At 51.6% G+C, this 24,827-nt stretch overlaps 1 protein-coding gene across 3 annotated transcripts in view; it reads left to right on the forward strand.

Annotated features, from left to right (window-relative positions):
- The window catches only part of ERGIC1 (endoplasmic reticulum-golgi intermediate compartment 1), a 122,378-nt gene that overhangs the window by 73,414 nt on the left and 24,137 nt on the right, over positions 1-24,827 (forward strand). For 2 of the 3 annotated variants that reach the window (XM_064376563.1, XM_012461147.3), the window contains exons 4-7: positions 4,605-4,699; positions 9,133-9,257; positions 18,298-18,402; positions 20,789-20,849. In XM_064376563.1, the coding sequence (XP_064232633.1) occupies positions 4,605-4,699; positions 9,133-9,257; positions 18,298-18,402; positions 20,789-20,849 (386 nt within the window). The remainder of the gene's footprint in view (positions 1-4,604; positions 4,700-9,132; positions 9,258-18,297; positions 18,403-20,788; positions 20,850-24,827) is intronic. The other variant, XM_064376564.1, reaches the window with a different exon arrangement.

The raw sequence follows: 24,827 nt of genomic DNA on the forward strand, positions 1-24,827 counted from the left end.
AATCTTGATCCTTCCTTTCTTCTTTCTCCTTTCCTCTCTCCCTCCTTCCTTTCCTTTATTTTCTTATTTTAGTGAGATATGTGTAACTTACATAAAGCAAAGTGTGTAAATCTTAAGATAGAGGCTTGTTGAATTTTCACCTGTGTTTACACTTGTAACCATCTGATGAAGACATAATACATTCTATCACCAAAGAAGGTTCCCTTGAGCCCCTCCCAGTCAGTAACCCCCGCCACTATTATTCTGACTTCCATTGCCACAGATTAATTTTGCCTATTTTCAAACTGATCGAAAGTTTTTCCAATTTTACAGATGAGGAAACTGAGGCTCAGAGAGGTGAAGCACTGTGTCCTAGGTCTCCCAGCTCCCAAGTGGCAGAGCCAGGAGGTGAGCCTACACCCGTCTGCCACTGCCTCCATAGGCCTTCCCACTGCCCACGCTGGTGACAGGGGAGTCAGGCCCACGGGAGTCCTCAAACCACAGTAAATCCACAAAAAACATTTCTTTTTCTTCCGGGTGGGTTGATTTCTGGCAGCCCGTTGGCCTTTTAAAATCAGTTCAGCCCTAGCCAATGGAGTCAGTTAGCTTTGGCAGGCCCCTGCCGTGGGGTGGCTGTGGGCGGGCTCGTGGCGCTGGCGGGGATGGCAGGAAGCCGGCAGTCCTGGAACATTTGCCTTGGACACGAAGGGGGCCGTATTGACCTCATCAGGAGGCCCAGGTGATTGAATCGTGTTTATCCCACAGCCTGGGGGCCCTCCAGGAAGGAGCCTGGGAGCAGCCAGTTCTAGCCTTACATAACCAGCCTGGCCAAAGTGTCCCAGGCTGTCCCTGCCCAGCACCTCGGCCCCCTTGTTCTGGGTGGCCCTCTAGCCCTGCGGAGCCTGTTCTCTGCTTCTTCTGGTTAGGAAGACAGGGACCCATGCCTGGGAGAGGCTTCCTGGGGCCTTCTGTGTGAGCTCACCTTGGCGCCACACCTGGGATTCACCTCGCTCTTGGCTGAGGTCACCTCCAGAGGATTGCCAGTGGATGACATCATCCCACAATGCCTCAGTGCTGTGTGGAGGCCCAGCCTCGCCAGGTGGGAAAGGTGAGTTGCTTCATCAAGAAAGAGTCTCAGGTGGCTTCCTGGCTGGGAAGGGAAGCTGCGGCTCTTCTTAGTTGACTGTGTGTTAATCACTCAGCAATCTCATTACTCAACAGCTCTCCAGAGTTGCAAATTAAGGCTGAGGTAGAAATTGGGCGCTGAAGGCCAGGGCAGAGCATTTGGCTGTAGGGAGGCCTTTCCCCCTCGGGCATAACCTCCTCGGCCCCTGTTTGCCCCTCTCCCTCCAGCTCCTTTGTTCTTGGTGGCCTCTGATCGGGGCCAACATACAAGCAAGGTCAGATGCAGGCCTTTGTCTCCCCTCTCCCATGCTAAGGCTTCCCAGACCAGGGCCCCCCCTCATTTTATTCCTAGACCCCAGTGCTAAGGAGAGGGCTGGGCGGCAGCCTGAGCTGTGGAAAGCCCGGGTTGAGATTCCAGTTCAGCCATTTCCTGCTGTGTGACCCTGGGGATGGGACACACCCTCTCTGAACCTGTTTCCTTGTTTTAAGATGGGGCTGAGGGCATTTCACGGGAGCACATAGGATGGTGTGAATGCTTGTAATAGGGCTCCCCCAGCGTAATTAACTGGTGGGGTCCATTCGTTGCGCTCTTGTCTCTGGGAAGATCCTTGTGGGCCCCACAGAGAAGCAAGCCCAGGTGTCTTTCAGAGCCACCCCTCCTGGTGAACAGCATCACACCAGGTGCTAAGGGTGCAAAGATGTGGTCTTAGTAAAAATGAGATTCCTTTGCCTGAATCCTACTGTTTTCCTAAGATGTGGCCATTTGCAAAGCTCTCTTGGAATCTCACTTGCTTAGATAGGCCAGTTTTCTTTTATTTTACAGCGTAGGGACTGGACCCAAGGGGCCTAATACATGTTTAAAATAATCACAGCCCAGCCGCACGAAGCGCTGCTCCCTAGGCCAGGCATTATCTGGGAATCAGATGTGGCCATCAAACATCCAGCAGCTCCTCAGGGATGCCTCCAGGACACCTGGGCTCCACACAGCCTCCCGCACTCAGTACCTCTCTCTCCTGCTGGTCCTGCTCTCCTTCTCAGCACAAAGGATAGGTCCAGGAAAAAATGCAGCCGTCTGTCTGCATTCTTCCCTCGCCTCACCCCACTTCACTGCCAGCCCCATCCATCAGCAAGTCCCGCCTGCTCTACACGGGTTCCTGAATCCCTCCTCCTCTCCATTTCCATCCCACCCCATCCAAGGTGCCGTCATCCACCTCCTGTTCTCCCTCCTGCACAGCAGCCCCTCCAGCGGGCCTTCCTCGCAGCAGCAGCCGGAGAGAGCCTATAAGAGTGCAAGCCAGACCCCATGGCTATGCTCACATCGAGTCTACAGGCCTCAGCCAGGTGCGGTGGCTCACGCCTGTAATCCCAGCATTATGGGAGGCCAAGGTGGGTGGATCACCTGAGGTCAGGAGTTCAAGACTAGCCTAGCCAACCTGGTGAAACCCCATCTCTACTGAAAATACAAAAATTAGCCGGACATGGTGATGCGTGCCTGCAGTCCCAGCTACTCTGGAAGCTGAGGCAGGAGAATCGCTTGAACCTGGAAGGTGGATGTTGCAGTGAGCTGAGATCATGCCACTGCACTCCAGCCTGGGTGACAGAGTGAGACTCTGTCTCAAAAAACATCTAAAGGCCTCTTGGGGTGAAGGAAAAAAAAAGAAAAAAAAATGTCTAAAGGCCTCTTGCAGCCTCTGAGCCCAGATGAACTGGCCCCGCCCACTCTGAGTGCATCACACACCACCCTTCCCTTTGCACTTACACTGCAATCACGGTGACCTTCATTCAGTTCCCCAAACCCGCCATGCCCTCCCTACCTCCAGGCTGGTGCAGATGCTGCCAGGATGATGCCCTACACATCCCTCAGACCTCGGTCACACCGTCACACCTCAGAGAAGTCTTCCCAGCCCCTTCTCCCCAAAGGTCAGTGGCCCTATAGTCCCTCTCATGGCCCCCTGCAGCTTTTTGTCAAAGCACTCATCAGAGTTGGGGGTGGTGGCATATTTATTTAGGAGCTGAGTGACGTCCGGTTCTTGTGTCTGTAAGCTTGATGAAGGCAGAGAAAGCGTCTTTCTGATTCATTGCTGTTTCTGGCTCCTGACAGGTAGTAGGTACTCAGAAAGTATTTGTTGAGCAGATTTGGATTGCTAACAGATGCCAACACTGTGCCCCTGACAGCAAGGTGACGTGGCTGTCTGTGGAGCCACCTGCCCCTAACTATGGCCAATTCGATCAACAGAAGAATAACTCCCTGCCCCCAGTGATGTCTAGGTCCCTGTCCGTGACGCGTGTGGCCATGTTACCTTGCATTCAAAAGGAACTTTGCAAATGTGATTATGTGAAGGATCTTGAGATGGGGAGAGGATCCTGGGCTAGCCAGGTGGTCCAGATGGAATCACAGGAGTTCCTATAAGAGGGAGATGGAGGTCAGAGAAGGGGGAAGCTGCTGGCTTTGGAATTGGGAGACGGGGCCACAGGCTAGGCAGCTCCTAGAAGCTGAAAAAGGCAAGAAAATGCATTTCCCAGGAACAAAGCCCATTTTAAACTAATGACCTCCAAAGGTATAAGACAATAAATGTGTGTCGTGTAAGCCATTCACTTTGTGATAATTTGTTACAGCAGCCACAGGATATTTATACAGCTATCCAGGTATTTCTCAGAACCAGTTCTGCCCCTAGGGATGAGCATGAGGGAATTCCTGGCTTCCCAGCTGAGGGGAGGGGAACTCAAGAGAGGAGGCTGTAGGTGCTCTGTGCCTGTTGGCGCCAGGCCCTGATCCCTCATAAGACCCCTATTTCTCCTTTTAGTATTCAAACCACCCTATTTGTAGTGGGTGGTGTCATCCCCACTTAACAGGTGGGTTCACAGAGGTAAGCATAGGAAGTGCCGGAGCCAGGATTTGAACTTGAAACTGTCTGACCCTGAAAGATATGCTCTTACCACTAGAGCTATCCCACTCCACTCCTTCTCTCTCCTCAGCCCCAGCCCTCCCCTCTTTTTTTTTTTTTTTTTTTTTTTTGAGAGGAGTTTCATTCTTGTTGCCCAGACTGGAAGCAGTGGTGCAATCTCGGCTCACTGCAACCTCTACCTCCTGGGTTCGTGATTCTCTTGCCTCAGCCTCCTGAGTACCTAGGATTACGGGAATGCACCACCATGCCCAGCTAATTTTGTATTTTTAGTAGAGATGAGGTTTCACCATGTTGGTCAGGCTGGTCTCGAACTCCTGACTTCAGTTGATCCACCCACCTTGGCCTCCCAAAGTGCTGGGATTACAGGCATGAGCCACCACACCCAGCCCAGCCCTTCCTTCTTGAGAGGTAAGGCTGCACTTGGAGAGTGCAGCCTAGACCCCTACCTGAGGGCAGAGGAGGCACAGGCTCTGCCCAGATGGAGTCTGGGTTATCTAAGGGGTGGTCACCACATGATATGGTCCTTGGCTGTTCCCTGCAGCTGAGATCAGTGCCCCATCTCAACAAGGGTTCTTATACTTGTCTCTCCCGCAGTGTGAACGAGCTCTACGTCGATGACCCAGACAAGGACAGCGGGGGCAAGATTGACGTCAGTCTGAACATCAGTTTACCCAATCTGCACTGCGAGTGTGAGTACTCCACACAGCCCCTCCCTCCAGCAGGACACCTCCTTTGGGCAAATGTGTGTGTGCAGAATGGCAGGATCTCCAGGACAAATCAAGCCAACATATGGCTCTCCCTACTCCTTTTTAGAGGAGAATATAATTGAGTATGCATGTACTTGGAGGTTTCCTGGCATAAAAAACACAAAACTCTACTCATAGGGGTTACCCCTGGAGAGCAGCTGCATTGGTGCAGGGAGGTGGGGTGTCTCTCATGGTCACGTTACAGCTTCGCAGCAGAGCCTGAGAGTCTCCTGCAAGTGACTTGTTGAGGGGAGGAAGCTGTAAGGGAGTGAGAAATGTAGGATAGGGTAGTGCAAGAGGATAAGCAAAGATGTGTGTTCAGCTGGGTCCAAACTCAGCCTGATCTCACAGGATGCTGTGGGGTGTGAATGACACCATAGCATTTGTCACACCCAGTAGCAATGGGACCAGGTGTTATTATCTGTCATTGGGTAATGGTTGCAGAGTGGTGTGTGTGGCAGGGGTCACATCACCTCCCAAGCATTCAAGTGAGAAGACCTCTGGTCAGCCAAGAGCATTCATCTGCAGAAGGGTGTAGCTCCGAGCCATTGGCGGCCGACATCTGCAGAAGCTGGAGTGGTGCACCGTCCGTGAGAGAGTGCAGAACGAGGCTCAAGAGCGTCTGAGACAGGGGAGGGCTGGGAGACTCCCTTTTTGACTTCACGCCTATTTTGTTTTAACCAAAATAATCAATTACTTTTTTATATCTATTTTTATTTTTTTGAGATGGCATTTCGATCCTGTCACGCAGGCTGGAGTTATGTCACCATCTCGGCTCACTGCAAGCTCCGCCTCCCAGATTCAGGCAGTTCTCCTGCCTCAGCCTCTTGAGTAGCTGGGATTACAGGCGTGCACCACCATGCCCAGCTAATTTTTGTATTTTTAGTAGAGATGGGATTTCATCATTTTGGCCAGACTGGTCTCGAACTCCTTGTGATCTGCCCGCCTCAGCCTCCCAAAGTGCTGGGATTATAGGCATGAACCACTGTGCCCGGCCCAGAATGAATTACTTCTATAAAACAAAACTCATTTGAAATCTGATTTGGATTCAGATCCTGGCTCCTTTGCTCACTAAAACTGTGACCTTGGCTAAGGTGACCTCTCCGAGCCTCGGGTTCCTCATCTGCAAAATGGGCTTAGTAATGTCTATTGCCTGAGGTTCTTGGGAGAATCTGTTGCGACGGTCCCTAGACTTGTCAGCCAGTGGACTGGGTGCCCTCTCCTGGACTGGGGTTCCAGCCGTCCCTCTGCCCAGCCTGGCATAGAGCCTGCTGCAGGCCCTTCTCTCCCCACCGCCTCTTCCTGTTAAAGGACACGGCTGAGAGCAGAACACTGGGTGCATCTCCGGCCAGAGATAGGGAGAGTCTCAGCCCTGTCACTGTTTTTGGTGAGATTTACGTCATGATTTAGAATCCTCGTTGGGCCCCAAGCCAGGGAACCTGAAATAGGTCGGTCCTATTTTTTGTTATTTTTCCTCTTTCACTTAGAAAAATAATTCATCTGGCAGATTCTCATTCAGGAGTGACTGTATCTCTGGAGCAAGCAAATTCTTAGTCAGGCCAGAGGACCGGGACCAGTGGGTAGGGAAGGGAAGAGATGCGGTTCCAGAGGGGTCGGGCAACCTCCACCCCATGCCCTGCCATGCCCTGCTGGATCTGTGGGGCTGTAACCTGAATCCCCCACCCCTTCACCCCGGCTACAGCTCAGCATTCTGGCTTTTCTTTAAAAGAACTTCACATTTTTATTATAGGAAAAAATGCATGCTCATCATTGTACTTCTGGAAAACACAGAGAAGCAAAAGAGATCGCCCGTAATTCCGCCACCTGATAGCAGTGTCAGTGACATTTTGACATCATTCTGTCCAGCTGGCCTTCCTTTCTGTGTTTCTGAACATAGCTGAGATTGTGCTGCATGTATGATCTCATATCCTGCTTTTAAAAATAATATTCTTCATTGTACAACTAATAGAAGAATACATTTTAATCTTAAAAAAGACATGCATTCAAAAATACAAAAATAATGTGTTTTTTAAAAAGCAAGAGTCCCCCTTCCTGTCGCAGCATGCCATCTTCCCCAAAGGACACCTCTGCTAACAGGTGGGGGCCCCGTTCCCACCCCTACGTGTGTGTGCATGTCTGTGAACGTATATTGGGTTTGGGTATTTTTTTTCTTTTTACATAATTAATTGGGACCCTACCATATGGGAACCTTCTGGAGTTTCTTTTTTTTTCTAGCTAGTATCTTGGAGCTGTTCTCATATTACTCATAATATGAGTAAAATAATGACAGCTGCCATTTATTCCATTCTTCCAGGCCAGGCCCTGTCCTCTGTCCTTTGGCTATATTAAATGCATCGGGATTTGTGGTGTCCTAGCAGAATGGCTGAAGGATGTGGGCTCAGAAACATATCACCTGGATTTTATTCCAAGCTCTGGTGTTTCCTAGCTGTGAGAGCTCTGTGCCTCAGTTTCTCCAAATGTAGAATGGAACTGATAATATTATCTTCCCCACGGGGGTATTTAGATGGTGTGTTCTTACATAAAAGGCACTTAGAAGAGAGCCTAGCACATCGTAAGTGCTGTTTGACTTTTCTTTTCCTTTTTTTTTTGAGATAGAGGTTTGCTCTTGTTGCCCAGGCTGGAGTGCAGTGGCGCAATCTCAGCTCACTGCAACTTCTGCCTCCTGGGTTCAAGCGATTGTCCTGCCTCAGCCTCCTAAGTAGCTGGGATTGCAGGTACTCACCACCATGCCTGGATAATATTTTGTATTTTTAGTAGAGACAGGGTTTCACCATGTTGACAAACTGCTGGCCTCAAGTGATCCGCCCGCCTTGGCCTCCCATAGTGCTGGGATTACAGGCGTGAGCCACTGCGCCCGCTCCTGTTTTACTTTTCTTTAACCCTCACAATAAGCCTGTGACAGAAGAGAAAACTGAGGCACAGAGGTTGAGTAACCTGCTCAAGGTCCCAGTGCTAGTGACTCAGCCAGCGATCTGCTCTGAGCCTCCTCCGTGCACCAGCATTTAGCCCATTCTTTGTACCTGCCAGCACTGGAACAGCTGAGTGAAAAGGGGACCTGCTTGTGTTTTCTCTAAACTTCGCATTATAGCACTGGCGTTCCCCATGTCCTGTGGACTCGTGAGGGTCATTTTGAATGGCTGCAGCACGTTCCCTTCTATGGATGGGTCCTCACTTACTTCTCCATTCTCACTGAGGAACACAGAGTTGGTTCTCATTTTTCCCTTTTAAGGTTGGCCCTCTTTAAAATTGCTTCCAGCTGTTCTTTCTCTTTGTGGGACCTCCTTTCTAGTGCTTCTGCCAGGGAAGTTCCTGCATTTCCATAGTTCACAGGGATCCTCTCCCAACTGGCTACTTGGGCCATCTCTGGGGATGCAGTTGGCATTGGCCTGCCCGTTTTACAGATGGGGAAGCCATCTGAGTCACAGTGATGTGACAGAGTTCAGAGCCTGTCTTTTCCCTCTGTGCATCCCTGGTGCTTATCATAGGGCCTGGTACATAGAGGATGAGTAAAGGAATGTGTGAGTGAATGAATGAATGATGGATGGACGGATGAATGGATGGGGGCCTGAGCCTATTCACCCCATGAACCCAAAGACCATCTGAAGGCCGGGAACAGTGTCCCACACCTGTAATACCAGCACTTTGGGAGGCCGAGGCACGTGGATCACCTGAGATCAGAAGTTCAAGACCAGCCTGGCCAATATGATGAAACCCTGTCTCTACTAAAAATACAAAAATTAGCCGGATATGGTGGCAGGCACCTGTAATCCCAGCTACTTGGGAAGCTAAAGCTGGAGAATTGCCTGAACCCGAGAGGCAGAGGTTGCGGTGAGCTGAGATCGTGCTACTGCACTCCAGCCTGGGCAACAGAGCAAGACTTGAAATAAATAAATAAATAAATAACAAAGACTATCTGAGATATGAAAGCTAACACTTATTAAGCATTTTCCACCTAGTGTCCATCAGACCCTAAGCATTTTCTACACCTATGAACTATTTAATCCTCATAATCTTCGAAGGAAGTTTCAATTATGGTCACCCTCATTTTATAGAGAAAGAGACAGACATCCAGAGGTTAAGTAACTGAGGCAGAACCCAGATTCAGAGGACCAGTATGGCAGACCCCAGGGTGGCCCCGGGACCCCTAGTATATACTACCTCCCCTCGGCCTTGCATTTAGCAGAGTCATTACCCTGTCCCCTGTAGTCTTTGGACCCCAGACCATGAGCTCCTGGAGGTCCCCGGCCTGGCCTGCCTCTGGAATGGATGCATGAAGGCTCCCATAGAGGAGGGGCTGGCCCCCATCCTCCCATGTCTCTGGGTTTCTGACTGTTGCCTCCCTTTGGCTCCTGCAGTGGTCGGGCTCGACATTCAGGATGAGATGGGCAGGCATGAAGTGGGCCACATCGACAACTCCATGAAGATCCCGCTCAACAACGGGGCAGGCTGCCGCTTCGAGGGGCAGTTCAGCATCAACAAGGTATGGAAGCCCTGCCTCAGCCCTTTCTACCTGCTCCCCGTTCCTGCTGTCTCCCCACTCCCTGGAAACTGGTTGTGGAAGTATGCCCTCACTCAACCTGACCCTGACACAGCCCCCAGCAAGCAAGGGTCCCTGTTTAGCTGCCTGGCCATTGCTGCTGAGAATCTGGATAGGAGGTCCAGGCTCCCTGGGGTTTTAAGCCCCTGATGGCTGGTTCAGAAAGGAGCTACTCTTCTCCCCAGTGAGGGAGACAGTGATGAGAACTTAGGATTTGTGGCCCCCAGCACTGCATTCAAGTTTCAGCTCTATCCCCTCTTGGCCCTACAAGTCACTTGACCCATCTTAGGCTGAGGATATGATGGTGATAATAATATCACAATATCACCCACTTCACAAAGTTTGTGTGAGGATTAAATGAGCTAACACGGTTTCATTCATTCAAAAAAAATTTAGAATGAGCACCTTCTGTGTTCCAGGGTCAGTGATAGGCTCTGGGGCAGCGTTCCTGGGCTGGTGGGGCTTACATTCTGGTAGAGGGAGACAGTCTACAAACCAGAAAGCATCAGGGATGCTTGATGAGGAACAAAGCCAAGGGGAGCGAGATGAGGCGGGCTTGAAAGTACCTTGTCAGCTCTGAATGACCCCAGAACCAGGAGCTTCAGATCCTAAGTCAAGGGGGTGAGCACAGCGCCCTTGGGAGAGCCGAGGCACCCGGTGGCAGCTGGCAGGGTTTTGCTCAGCACGTGCCGGCCCTCCTCGAAACACGGTACTGTCACAGTGGAGCCTCTCAACAACCCTGTGAGGCAGCACCATTTGACAGCTTAGGATGCTGGGGCCCAGAGACGTTAAGCATCTTGCCCGAGGTCACACAGCTATCCTCATGTCCCACAACTCCCCTTCCCAGCCCCAGCCAGACTGAGCCACTGGCCACTCTGGCTTCTCCTTGTCCCTCCTGCAGCCTCTACTTAGAACGCCCTTCCTCCAGTTCCTGCCACCTGAGCTGGGGTTGCAAACTCACTGGCCACATCCAGCCCAAAGATAAATTCTGTTTGTCCGGTTTAGCATTTAACTGCATCAGAACCAATATGAAAAGATCAGGGGCCCAGATTTCTGGCTTTTAAAAGTCAGAGGTTCTCACCGCATTGGGTCCATGTTCCCACTCTGACAATGACCTGGCACCAGTGGGCAGTGTTCCCCTTTCAAGAGGGCGTGTGCTGTCTCTTCCCACAGTCCTTATCGGGCGGCTGGAAGGCCAGGCCTGGTCACCTTTCGAGCAGGGTGGACTTCTTCCGTGACAGCTCGGGCTCCCTTCAGTGCTAAGGCAGAAGCCACGAGGCCTTCTCAAGGCTTCAGCTGTTGCTGGTAGAAATCTGCTGTATGTTATGGGTTCAAGTGAGTCTCGTGCCAGCCCAGGCCCTCAGGAGGAGGGGACTACCCAAGGGCAGGGATGCGAGGGTCACGGTTCACTGGGGGCTGTCTCTGCCCATGAGCTGCCACACAGCACCTTTGCCATGCCCTGTAATTTGGATTTCATGGTGGTTGTGATGGAAAGCCATTTGAGGGTTTTAAACAGGGAAGAATGTAGTCAGATTTATAATTTAGAACTGTACTATCCAATAGGTTACCACCAGCCACACAAGGTTATTTAAATTAATTCAAATTAAATAAAATGTACAATTCAGTCACTCAGCCTCATCAACCACATTTCAAGTGCTCAAAGCCACATGCTGGCTAGGGGCCACCGTGCTAGACAGTGCAGATAGAAAGCCCTTCCATTACTGAGGCAAGTTCTGCTGGACAGCACATTCTTAGAAGGATGGCTCTGGCAGCTGCATGGGGCTGGGCTGGAGGAGGTCGCAGGCAGCAGCTGTGGCAGTGGAGCTGGGGAGATGTGGTTGGATTAGGGAGGTAGAGTCACTAAGACTTAATGACGAATCGGATGTGGGGGTGAGTGTGGAATCACATAAACCTTTGACATCTTTGTCTTGACAACCAGGCGGTCCCGTTTCTAGACACGGAAGCTTAGAAAAGCCTGGATTCTATGGGAAGTAGGGAGGGCTGGGCATTGGTCATTCCACTCTGGTTTCCTTTGGGGTTCCCATGAGGTGTCTACAGGGAGAGGTGAAATTGCTAGTTCAAGGTGTAGAGAGTTCAGGAGAGAGTTCTGGACCACAGATCAACGTATGTGGGAGTCATCAGTAAACAGATGATGTTGGAAGTCACGGGTCTAGGTCAGTTCCTCAAAGTGGGGGCTCCTTAAGCCCCCAGGCCAGCAGTATCAGCATCACCTGGGAGAGTGTTAGGAATGCAGATTCTCAGGCCCCCCTCAGACCTACTGAATCTATGTTAGAACAAGCGCCCCCCTCCAGAGAGTCTGATGCCACTAAAGTGTGAGGAGCATTGGTTTCAGCAAAAGTACCTAGGGAGAGGCCATAGATCCTTGTTCTAAACCTGGGGGCCGCAGACACTCCCAAGGAGAGTAGATGGAATACAAGAGATCTTTGAAGTTGGATGGGGGAAATTTAAACTAAAGTTTAGCATTTCCATTGGCGTTGAATGTAGGCTACAAACCATAGTAGTAGTAGCAGTGCCTGTGATCTCATCACCAATAGAAATTGCTGATATTTGGCGGGGCGTGGTGGCTCATGCCTGTGATTCCAGCACTTAGGGAGGCCAAGGTGGGTGGATCATGAGGTCAGGAGTTTGAGACCAGCCTGACCAACATGGTGAAACCCCATCTCTACTAAAAATACAAAAATTAGGCCGGGTGCAGTGGCTCATGCCTGTAATCCCAGCCACTCAGGAAGCTGAGGTGGGAGAATCACTTGAACCCGGGAGGTGGAGGTTGCAGTGAGCAGAGATTGTACCACTGCACTCCAGCCTGGGCGACAGAGCCAGACTCCATCTCAAAAAAAGAAAGAAATTGCTGATATTTATAGCATTTTACAGTTGTTGCAGATAATTTCCAGAGACTATTCATATGCATCACTGTTTTAAAATTACAGCGATTGGCCAGGCACAGTGGCTCATGCCTGTAATCCCATCACTTTGGGAGGCCAGGGTGGGTGGATCATTTGAGGTCAAGAGCTCAAGACCAGCCTGGGCAACATGACAAAACCCCGCCTCTACAAAAAAAATACAAAAATTAGCCAAGCCCATGCTTATAGTCCCGGCTACTCAGGATGCCAAGGTAGGAGCGCCTTCTGAGCCCAGGGAGGTAGAGGCTTCGGTGAACTGAGATTGCAGCACTACACTCCAGCCTGGGTGACAAAGTGAAACTCTGTCTCAAAAAATAAATAAATAAAAATTACAATAAGTATTAGACGCACCACTAGGTCTTGTTATTTGACGCATCAGTAAAGCAGCATATTCAAATATGGTTTTTTAATATTTTAATTATTATTTAAATATAATCTCTTTCCTTTGTGATCCTATGCATTTTACCCATTAAGAACATTTTGAGCATTTAAAACATAGGTAACATTGAACTGGCAAAGGGTCATCTGTGGCACCAAAAGCCTTAAGAACCTGAGGTCTGGAGAGAGTGCAGTTTGAGGACTGAGTTCTGGCGCCCCCGATCACTTCAAAGAGGGGGTAACAAAACGTCCAAGAAGGGGCAGTCAGACAGGAAGGAGAAAGCACAGGCTGGGTGGAGACTGCAGTCTGGAAAAGAACATATGGATAGATATCAAAGAGCAGGGCTGGCGCTGCCAGGCTCAGGCAGGCAGGGCCAGAATGGACAGCGATCTGAGTGCTGCAGAGAGTGCTCCAGAAAACACCGATGACGGGGAGAGAAGGGGCCACTGCAGAAGCTAGGTCCTTAGGAAGCAAGGGGAGCCAGATGCAGTCCACGGTTGGGGGTTTAAGGCCTCGGAGAAGTGCACGGTGCCAGCAGGCAGGTGGGATTGGTGGGGGGCCCTGCGTCTTCTGGGCCTCCATACCCTTCCTCTGTCCCCACTCATCCTCCTGGAGAACCACTGCTCACCCACAGGCCTCAGCTGATGTGGGTCCCTCAGGGGAAGTCGCCCCTCCCTTTCACTGCCTGCCCACATCCACTCCCCGCCGTACCCCTCAGCACACTGTGGCTTCTGCCTGTGCCTCCTCTCTGACTCTGCCCCTCCCTCTGACCACTCCGCTCAGGCTTCCTAGCTGTTGAGCGTCTACCTCATACGTCTACCTCCATGCTTGGCGCTGGGCTGCAGTGCGGAGAGAAACAGCCATGCTTTCGCGCTTGGTTGCCTGTGGTCTATAATGGGGTGACAGCCAGTGCTCAGGTAAACAGGAAATAAAGCAGCTGTGAAGAGAATGATGGGATGCTGTGGTGGAGAAGGAAGGAGGAGACCTCTGAGGTTACAAAGGAAGCCCTGTCTGAAGGCTGAAGGCGAAGATGCGCGGATGAACAGATGCAACCACCTGGGCTGAAAAAATACATATGCCCCAGATGGTGATCAAGAAGGGATCGTGCTAATTCAAGTCATCCCAGCACCTGGAGTGACAACCCACGAGACAGCCCTGCCCAAGGCTGCCGTCTGCTCCCCTTAGAATGGGCTGTGCTGGAGGCCCCAGCCAGCTCTGGGTGGACTTGCCCTTTGGGGTCACACAGTCCTGTGGTCAAGGGTCCCAGCTACCACGGTCACTGCTTGAATGACTCTGGGCAGTTTAGCATCTCTGAGCCTCAGTTTCCTCATCTGTAAAATGGGGATAATAATACCTCACGCGCTGTGAAATATGAACAAATTATTCACTAGAGACTGGACAAGCATCCTGGCCTGCCTTATCTTCCATCAATGCAGAGTTTCCATGACCTCATCAGCTGGCACCCACCCTAAGGTGCGCCTGTGAAATGTACATGGAGGACATCCAAGAAATGGGCCTTCTCTGGGCAGGGGAGTGCCAGGGAGTCTCTGAAAGGCTCACACCAGCCTTTCTCAGACCCATGCTATGGCTGCCACTTACTGAGTTCTTACCCAGCCGTTTCCACATATTAACTCCTTTAGTCTTCATTGTAGCCCAGAGGAAACTGAGGCATCGGAGATTAAGTGACCTGGGCAAGTTCATGCAGCCAGGTTTTTAACACAGGCAGCCTAGCACCAGGGCCCTGCCCTCTGAGCCCACCGCCTGTGGCTGCTTCTCCCAGCATGTTGGTTACACATGCCATGACCAGCTGTGCCCCTGTGCCCAGGTCACAGCCTAGGGCACCCTCTGCCCCAAACTCTTGCAGGGAGTAGAGACCATCCCCCACCCCAGCCCAGCCACTCTCCCTCGTTAAAGGTCTGTGCCTTTGAGACGCTGCCCACCAGGAGGCGCTCAGAGAAGCCACCAGTGTCCATGTACTGTGATGGCAAGCTCAGCAGCCGGCCCCCACACCTCTCCCCCAGCATCAGGCTTAGACTTGTCCTATGGCCTCCTCATCTGACCCTCAGGAAGTTGGCCGGCAGCCAGATGTCAGAGTTCCCGTTTTGGGCAACAGCAGCAGCAGCGCCACCTGAGACCCCACAGCGACCTCATTTCATCAGCCAGCCCCGCAGGAGGAGGACAGGATGGGGTGAGGGGCCTGGGGCCTGGCTCCAGCTATATGTTTTTAAAATCCATCAGAGACGCTGACGTAGGTTCCTAAGTCACAGGCTCTAAAAGCGTTGCTGTTTCTTTCTTCAGCCCAGCATGTGCTGGCATGAGTCAGCCACCTGTGATGGATTTGGTGTGGAGCGGGAGTGTGTTCCTGAGTCACAGCCTCGCAGGGCCTGGCAGGGGTGGCAGGTGCTGAGGGGCCAGCCTCCTTGACTCACTTTGCTCTAGCAGCATGAGGCCCAGGCCCCCGTCCCACTTCTGAACCCCGCCATGGCCCGATCCACGGGAGGCCCTGTGTCCCTGCGTAGAAATACTCTGGGAGGACACACGCCTCATGGCTGCGGGTTTCTTACTCCCAGGGGCGGTCAGCAACAGGGTCTGACTGTCTCGTGACTGTTTTATCATGAAAATGTACCCAGGCTTTATTTTTTTTTTTATTTATATATTTTTTGAGATGGAGTCTCGCTCTATCACCCAGGCTGAAGTGCAGTGGCGTGATCTCAGCTCACTGAAACCCCTGCCTCCCGGGTTCAAGCAATTCTGCTGCCTCAGCCTCCTGAGTAACTGGGACTACAGGCACATGCCACCATGCCCGGCTAATTTTTTGTATTTTTAGTACATATGGGGTTTCACCATGTTAGCCAGGATGGTCTCATCTCTTGAGCTGGTGATCCGCCAGCCTCGGCCTCAGAAAGTGCTGGATTACAGGTTTACGCCACTGTGCCCAGCCCAGGCTTTATTTATATTGGTGAAAATGAGGCATAAATGTTAAAAGCCACAGTGTCTTTTCCTCGTGCCCTGCCTGCATGTGTTCCCTCTTCTGGCAGGGCCCCTCTTGACTGGCTTCAATGACAAATGTGTTCACCCTACAAATCCAGCCCAAGGCCAGCTGCAGGCTGCTTTGTGTGCATCACCCCGATGAATCCTCCCAATAGCCTTCTGGCTTTCTGCCCATTTTCCTGATGGGGAAACTGAGGCATGGAATGGTTACTGACCTCACCTAAGGCCCCCCAGCTAGGAAGTGGGGCTAGACTTGAGGCCACGTGTAGAGCTTGGAGCGGCCACTCTTCCATGGGTTATTGGGTCCCTGAAGCAGGCGATGCTGTCCCTCGAGGGAGATCTTGCCAAACTGTTGTTTCTGCTCCACCCCTGACCCAGCAAGTGTCCCTTCTCCACTGTAGCCTGCAGCACGCTCTGCTGTGAGCTTGCTGAGGCCGGGGCCACGGGCTGTCAGCTTGATGCCTCCCCTGTCGGGCACAAGCTCGGGCTCTGCTGAAGTAGGAATATTCCTGCAGGAAGTCCTGAAGGAATATGTTTGAAACAGACATGCTTACAAAATCCGATTTTGATGGACTGCTGCACAATAAGCAATATTCCCTTCCCAGACACAGCCGCACAGTCTTCTTCATTGGGCTGGAATAAGATAACCCCTGAGTTTTTCAGCGTGGCATTTGGGGGCCTTTGATAAACAGCCCCAACTCCTCCCTTGAGCCTCTTTTTTGCCTGCTGCTGCCAGCACCCTGCCCCCCATCTCATGTGGAGTTCAGTAATATCCTTAGCTATGGCCACATGCTGGGCAGTTTCTGGCCTCTGCACCTGTTCATGCTGTTCCCTCTCTTCCTGAGTAATGCAGACCCGTCTTCAGAGCTTCAGCATAAGGATGTCCTTTCCCCTGAGAGGTCCTCCCTGAACATAGCCTGTACCCTCAATTGAGCCGGGGGCCCTCCCTATAAGCCCCATGGTCTGCAAATTCCTGTGGGCCAGGGCGGATCCCACAGTCTCATTGCCTGTTCCAAACTGTGTCACAGGGGCTTGACCAAGGCCAGATTCTTGTCTGTTCATCTCCCCAGTCCTGGCACCTCCTGAATGACTGGCGCCACATGGCCATCAGTCTAGGCTGCGGAGGTAGATGGCATCCAGGCATCAGGGGAGGGAGCAGCGTGTCTAACAGATTTGAGCTCAAACTGCAGCTCTCGAGATGTGACCTTAGCAAGTTTCTTCACTGCTCTGAGCCTCCATTTTCTTTTCTGTAAAATGGGGATTATCAGATGACAAAGCCAAAGGATTCAGTGTCATTTGTTTAGTCATTCATTCATTCATTCAGTGTCTATTGAGCACCTGCTGTGCATCGGAGTCTGGGGAGTGCAGCAAGGTGTGGACGTGCTAGTGGGAGGAAGCGGATGAGAACAAGATGGGTATGAGATGGCAGGTGATGCCAGAGGCCGTAGCAGGTACGGGGATGGGGAATGGGGGCCGGGGTGCTCTTTTGCACAGGTGGACGTGGAAGGCCTCTCTCTTGGACCTTGAGAGGCTGAGGGAGGGCCCTGTGGAAGAGGGTCCCAGGAAGGGGTGCAGGCACAAAGGCCTGAGGTGGGGCCACACTGGATGCTGTTCCCAGCACAGCAGGGAGGCCAGACAGGAGGAAGCAGAGGACACAGCGGCACAAGGCCAAGAGGTGGGGACACAATACTTGGCCAGTGGCCAGATGTGGCCTGTGGGCCACCACAAGGACATGGACTTTGACTCCGAGAGAATAGAAGCCGTGGAGGGTTCTGGCCAGAGGAGTGACAACATCTGATGGAGGGTTTAAAAAGATCTTTCCAGTCACTGTTGGGGAAAGGCCTGGGCTGTGGGGAGCGTGGAAGCTGGGAGCCCAGGGAGGAGCCCGCCGTCCTTGTCCATGAAGAGAAGACCTCGGACCGGGGCAGCAGAAAAGAGGTCAGGCGCTGGGTGTGTTTTCAGAGTAGAGCTGACAGGGTTTCAGCTGATGGGTGGATGTTAGGAGTGAGAAAGGCAGGTTCCAGGATTATACCAAGGGTTCTAGTCTGAGCATCTAGGAGGAGGAGGAGGGACTTTCTGCTGAAACAGGGAGAAGCTGAGGCGGCTCTTGCCACGTGATTGTCACCGGCATCCTTCGTTCCGTAAATACTCATCTAGCACCTCTTGCTGGCTTGGCTCTGCAGTGGCTTGAGACCCAGGGAAGGGATGAGGCTGCCGCTGTCTGTCTGTCAGGGATCCCCTGTCTAGGGCACTGGGGCGAACTTCAGTAGGAAATGATAGGGGTTTGGAGTCCAAGGAAGCCCCATTAGTGTGCAGACTCAAAGGTCACCCCCAGCCCGCTGTGGGACCCGCCGGCCGGAATCCACAGAGCTGGATGGGGAGCAGCTGCCATGAGTCTTGGCTTTGTGCCTGTCACCAAGGTGGGCACTTCACATGCACCCTCTCACCAGATAATCCCGGCAGCCCCCATCAGAAGCTGCGGTAGTGCCCCCATTCTGCAGATGAGGATCCTGGGGCCCAGAGAGATGGCATGATGCCTTTGCACAGTTGAAAATGATACAAGCCAGGATCCAAACCCAGATCTGTCTGATTCCAGTGTCCGCTGCCTGCCTGGATCACACAGGGTGAAGCCCCCATGCTCCACCCCCTGGAGAAGTCAACCAAACTCCTGAAACTCACATTTCTCCCCCAGGTCCCTGGCAACTTCCATGTGTCCACACATAGTGCCACAGCCCAGCCACAGAACCCGGACATGACACACGTCATCCACAAGCTTTCCTTTGGGGACACACTACAGGTGAGCAGGGGACACTCAAGGTGGCATAGCCAGGGTGGGCATACAGGGGCTGTGTCACCCGGTGCCCTCTGTCCTTTCTGGGCACAAGGAGGAATTTCCCTTAAGGTGACATCTAAGCCAAGCCTGGAAGGGCAGGAAGGGTTTCACCGGGAACAGGGTCCTGGGCAGGGGGCATCCCAGACATCACCCCTCTTCTAGAGCACCCAACTGGTGGTTTTCATATGAAAGACTTTCAAGTTTACTTTCAGAAAAATGGATCAGTAAGCACATGTGACGCAGCATGTTACTCTGCACCAAGATGCCAGAAGCCCAGGGCACGAGGGCTCGCTTGCCAGCTGAGAGGGCCCGGAAGCACGTGCCTGAAGCGGGAGCTGGGAGGTGGGGTGTATAGGGGGCGAGAGACCGTGTTAGGTTAAGGAAGCTGGAGACTGAGGGTCTGGTTGGTGACTCAGAGCACCCATCCGCAGCGAGGAAGAGGGACCCAGGAGGCAAGTCTATAGGCAGGGAGTGGAGAGAAGGGTCCAGACTCAGGCAGAGTGGAGGGGAGAGGAGCAGAGGAGGCGCTGAGGAGGGAGGAGCAGCAGTCTCGCATTGCTGGATGCAGGGGCGAAACGGAAGGACACAGAAACTAGTCCTAAGTTTAGTCATTGGTGGGGTGGAAATCTGATTTTTTTTTAAATGTACAAAACTTAGCTTAGGGCTCATCCATCCATTCAACAAATACTTACGAAGTACCTACTATGTGCCAGGCCTTGCATACCTGGCATTTGGTGAGAACAAGCATGGTCCCTGCCCACGTGGAGCTTCCATTCTAGAGGGGAAGACAGATGTTGATCAAATAATGGTACAGGTCGGGCGTGGTGGCTCACGCTTGCAATCCCAGCACTTTGGGAGGCCGAGGCGGGTGGATCACTTGAGGTCAGAAGTTTGAGACCAGCCTGGCCAACATGGTGAAACCCCTTCTCTACTAAAAATACAAAAATTGGCGTGGTGGCAGTCACCTGTAATCCCAGCTACTTGGGAGGCTGAGGGAGGAGAATCGCTTGAACCCAGGAGGCAGAGGTTGCAGTGAGCCGAGATTGCGCCACTGCACTCCAGCCTGGGTGACAGAGTGACACTCCTCTCAAAAATAATAATAATAATGGTACAAATAATGTGAGACAAAACCATGACACATAACAACAGAAGAGAACATTCTAGCCTTCTCGTCTCCATAGCCACCTTTCTTATGGGTTAGAAACGAAGCCTTGACACAGTCAGTCTCAAGACAGCAAATAGACAAACTTCCTTTTCCTTGTTGGGGAACTGCAGTTCCTTCCAGTCGTTGAGGAATTGCTTGTTGAGAATGTGCAGTTCTGTTAAGTGCTCAGTAAACATCGGCCACCTGAGACCAGGATCAGGGATGAGGCCACCCCACTGCTGCCCACTGCTTCTGGAGTGGCCATCTCCATAGCAGCATGTCCCCACCTACCTCTCTGATGTCTCCTCCTTCCTTCCATTCAGACACCTCACTCTCCTTCCTCCTGGGGGCCTTGTGGACCTGTCTCCAGACGAAAGCCCTATACATGCTGCTTGCCAGTTTAACTTCCCACTTTCCTCCAGATCTTGGTGTCAATGTCACTTCCTCCAGGAAGTCCTCCAGAGTGTCTAGCTCAATAACCCCTGTTAACCATGCCCATGGTAGCATGCTCCATTTACCAGGTATGCCTTATCCTTCTTTAGATGTTCCTTGAGGCCAACCTGGTTTCCCATTGTTCTCAGAGAAAAGGTAGGTCATGGTTTTCAGTTCCCATTCTACGGCAGCCCACCCCGCTGCTTGGAGGAGGGGTCCTTTCACACCTGCTGTATGTTCTCCACAGCAGACGTGATGGGGGGCCACAGCTCTGGGGCACCCCTGCCTGGACTCCTCTATGGGCCTGTCAGAGGACCCTGGGATCTCAGAAGAAAACTTCTGGGACCCAAATTCCACATTCACTTGAATTTTCTGTGTGACGTCATGGAAAGAGTCTAGCTTGGAGTCAGACAGACCTGATTTCAGAGTTTAGCTTAGCACTTACCAGCTGGGCGAGTTTTGGTGTCTTTCCAAGCCTTGGTTTGCTCTTCTGTAAAACGGGCCCAATGATACATCATTAGGGGCATGAAATGAAGTGGTATGAAGTGGCCAGGTTGGCAGCACACAGTAGGTGCTAGAGATGAGAAACAAGCTTGTACCTACTGTGTGCCAGGCCCATGCTGCCTCTTGCTCCCCACAAACCCTGCTGAAGCCCCCTTTTACACACTGACAAGGTTCCTAGACTAGGTGGCACCTGGCCATCCCCTGCAGCCAGGGCCAGTCCTGGAGGTGGCGGTGTCCTGGGGACTGTCCCCTCAATGCATTTCTCCACAGGTCCAGAACGTTCACGGAGCTTTCAACGCTCTCGGGGGAGCAGACAGACTCACCTCCAACCGTATGTATCCCGGCTGGGAACAGCCTTCTGCTCCAAGATGCCCGGTACAGCAGGCAGGGATAGGGGAGGGCGGGGAGGTGGGGGTCCCTGTCCAGCACCCACTCCGAGCCAGGGAGGCTGCTCACGCTCCATTCCCACAGCTACCCAGTGGGAAGGTAGACCCAGCCCCATCTGACGGAGGAAGAAGTCTTGTCCTGGGGAAGGTACATGCCATCCCTCGGCACAGCAGACGCACGTACACGGTGGATACCAGCTATTACCATTATTGTTGCTGTCATCACAGCCACATCATCATCCTTAGTTGAACTAATTACCTAAGATCCCACAGGGAGCTGTGGCAGAACCAGAATCTGTTCTGGCTGCAGGTCGCACCGTGAGAACGGATCTGTGGATGACCCAGTCAGGTCTGACCACGTGGCTGCCCCCCCAACACCTCATTCTCCTGCTCAGACTCCTTCCATCGACAGTAGCTCCTCATAGAGTCCTTGCCCTCCTCAGCTCCCTGGCACCTTGGCCCAGATCAAAGAGAACAGCACATCTCCACACGCAGGCAGGAGAGCAGGCACACCTGTGCCCGCACACCAACACACGCGAGCTCACGTGGCCTCAGACACGTGCACAGAATGGGCCCAGGAGGCCTGTTTGCTCAGGCAGACCCGCTGCTGCACAGGGTACCTGGATTTTTCTTACGTCCTCACCTGAGCTCACCTTTTAACTCACATCTTTTCTTACTATTTCCTGAAATGCATCTGCTCTCCCACTGTCAGGGTTCCAGGCCAAAGAACACATCCCTCTGTGACCTGACCCCTGACAAATCAAACCTCATTTTTTTGTGTCCCTGTGAATCCGTGTCCATAAGCAGAAGTCACTTCGTTTTTTCCAAGCCGTGGATCACAATTTACCATCTGCATTTTGTACTTGATATTATTACATAGCCACGATGTTCTTACTTTCCAGTTGTAATGGGAGCACAGTTGTCCATCTTCAGCTCTGCTATGCTTTGCTTTTCTGTTTTATTTCTTTATTTATTTTGAGACAAAGTGTTGCTCTGTCGCCCAGGCTGGAGTGCAGTAGCACCATCTCAGCTTACTACAACCTCCGCCTCCCTGGGTTCAAGCCATTCTCCTGCCTCAGCCTCCCAGTAGCTGGGATTATAGGCGCTCGCCACCACACCCAGCTAATTTTTTGCATTTTTATTAGAGACGGGGTTTCACCATATTGGCCAGGCTGGTCTTGAACTCCTGACCTTGTGATCTGCACACCACGGCCTCCCAAAGTCCTGAGATTACAGGCGTGAGCCGCTGCTCCCGGCGTCTGCTGTGCTTTTTGAAGGCATTGTCTTCTCACTAAAAGCATCTGCTGTTTCCTGCATTTCACTGTGGCAGTAATGCCTCTGATATGTACAGTGTTGGCGCTATGTTACCCGCTGGCTTTCCAGCTGTTTCTGGTTCTCATTCATGCTGCCTCCAGCAATGGATACGTATACAGCAGCACCTCCTTGTTTGAATGCAACTGTCTGGTTGTAATAGAGGTAGATGATTCTTGGTGTGGTGGCGTGGTCATTGTTTTGTGTCATAGCAGTGTGTCATCTCACTGTGGTTATCCACAAATGTTTGCAGCTACGATGAACCCCTCAGCTGCTGGACAGGAAAGAGGATCAAACTAAACAGGCCCAGAGTGTGTGAGCAGAGAGAGGGTGTGCACAGAAAACCTTGTCTTCTCTGGGGCTAGTGACGAAAGCCATCTCGGGCTGGCTTAATTGGAGAGAAAAAGGCTTGAGATCAGGCAATGGACAGCCAGGGAAGGGCTGGCTTTTATTTTCTCAGCTCCCAAGCTCAGTCACTGGGCCTGTGCCTTTGTAGGTCCCTCTGTGCCCAGGTCTTGCTGTGGGAGTTGCTCCTTGGCATTAAGGTCTCAGTTCAAATGCTACCACCTCCAAGAAGCCCTCCCTGATCACCATATCTAAAATAACCCTGACTCCTAAGGACAAACTTGTTTTTTCTTCCTAGAATAGACCACTCTCTGAAATCACCTTGTTCTCTCAGACCTCCGCTGCCCTTGGCTGTTGCACCAACTAGAACATAGCACTCTGCCTCGCCCACTGCACTGTCCCCAGGACCCAGCCTGTGCCCAGGGTATAATCAATGATAAGAGGCCTGGAGGCCACCGTGGAGGAGCTCCTGCCAGGTGGTGGCGCACTGCGGTCATAAGGACTTGGCCTTCAGCGTCCCGCTCCACTCTTTCCCAGCCATGTGGTCTTGGGAAAGTCATTTTACTCTGCTAAGCCTCAGTTTCTGCATCTGTAAAGGGGAAAGAATCCTCTCCACCTTCAGCCTTGCCATGAGGATTAATGAGATGTGTGGACAGAGTTGAGTGTGTGGCCTGGCAAATTGTGAGTGCTCAATAAATACTGGCCGTTCTCTTCACTGTCATCAACAGCTAACTTCAGGAACGAGATCCCCTAGGGCAGAATCTAAGGGGCACCTTTCCTACATGGAATTGTGTCTTGTATCGTGGAACTGAATTGTTTAACTGGTCCTGAATGATATAGCTTGTCATGTATATGTATACACATAGTATGGGCTGTCGTGTGTGTGTGTGTGTGTGTGTGTGTGTGTGTAAGTATACATACACATATCAGCTGCTGGTTTAAAAATGCAGGTTCTGGGCCCCAGTGGTGGGATAGGGATGAAACAAGATTGGCCATGCCTTAGTAACTGTGAAAGCTGGAAAATGGGTATGTGGGAGTCCATTCTACCGTTTCCTATGTTTTAGGTTTGAATTTTTCCATAAGAAGATTTTGCGGGTAGGGGAGGAGGGAGTGAGCCTGAAGGGAATGTAGGCCGGCCTGGACCAGGCTGGAGCCAGCAGCCTCTAGGAATGGTCAACTCACAAGGAACCCACATGGGTTGTAATTAACTGCAGTGTCTCCCGTGGGCATTTGGCAAATTGTATCAAAGGCCTTAGAAATGGTCACTGCCTTTGAGTCATCAATTCTACTCATAGGAGAGTAAGCTAAGGAAATAATTAAGAGAGTGTACAAAGATCTAGGAAAATACTGTTCATTAGGTCATTGTTTACAAGAAGGAAAACGAGGAACCACGTCAGTGTCCAGCCATAGGGAGCTGGTTAAGGATGGTAACTGCCCAAGTTGAGCGTGGTGTGTCAGGACCTTGCTGGCAGTCAGGCAGCAAACATTTATTGAGCACCTACTGTATGCCAGGCATTGGGCTAGGTTCTGGGGATAGAGAGGTGAATAAAACAAACAGACTCTCTATGTAGCTTATGTTCTGTGTCTTAGGCCTGAAAAGATGTTCATGATGTTCAGTTCTTAGAAAAATATACAGTATGGTCCTATTTTAGGAAAATGTAAATATATGTATAAACATGTCTGGCAGTTTATATGTGAGAATGTGAACCATAGGTTTCTGAGGATGACGAATTCATGGGTGATTTTTGTTTTGCCTTTGGTGATCACCTGTGTTTTGTACAATTTTTTTTTTTTTTTGAGATGGAGTCTCACACTGTAGCCCAGGCTGGAGTGCAGTGGTGGCTCACTGCAACTGCTGCCTCCTGGGTTCAAGCATTCTCCTGCCTCAGCCTCCCTAGTAGCTGGGACTACAGGTGTGTGCCACCATGCCTGGCTAATTTTTGTATTTTTAGTAGAGACAGGGTTTCACCATGTTGGACAGGCTGGTCTTGAACTCCTCACCTCAAGTGATCCTCCCATGTTGGCCTGCTAAAGTGCTGGGATTACAGGCGTGAGCCACCATGCCCAGCCTTGTACAAGTTTTAACAAGAAATATTAAGGGGTGATTTTGATAAGGGATTCACTTTTTCATTCCTTCAAGTTTGTAACCTAGGGCAATAGGCATTTGAGACACCACGGTCAAGCTTGGTCTTGGGCTCCTGTTTTAAAAATGCAAATTCTGAGCACCACCCTTGGCCCATTCAGTGGGATTCTACTGGAAAGAGGTC

This window comes from Aotus nancymaae, unplaced genomic scaffold, assembly GCF_030222135.1.
Source record: "Aotus nancymaae isolate 86718 unplaced genomic scaffold, 86718_ANA_hifiasm-v0.15.2.pri h1tg000015l_1, whole genome shotgun sequence".
In the NCBI taxonomy this organism is placed as follows: Eukaryota; Metazoa; Chordata; class Mammalia; order Primates; family Aotidae; genus Aotus; species Aotus nancymaae.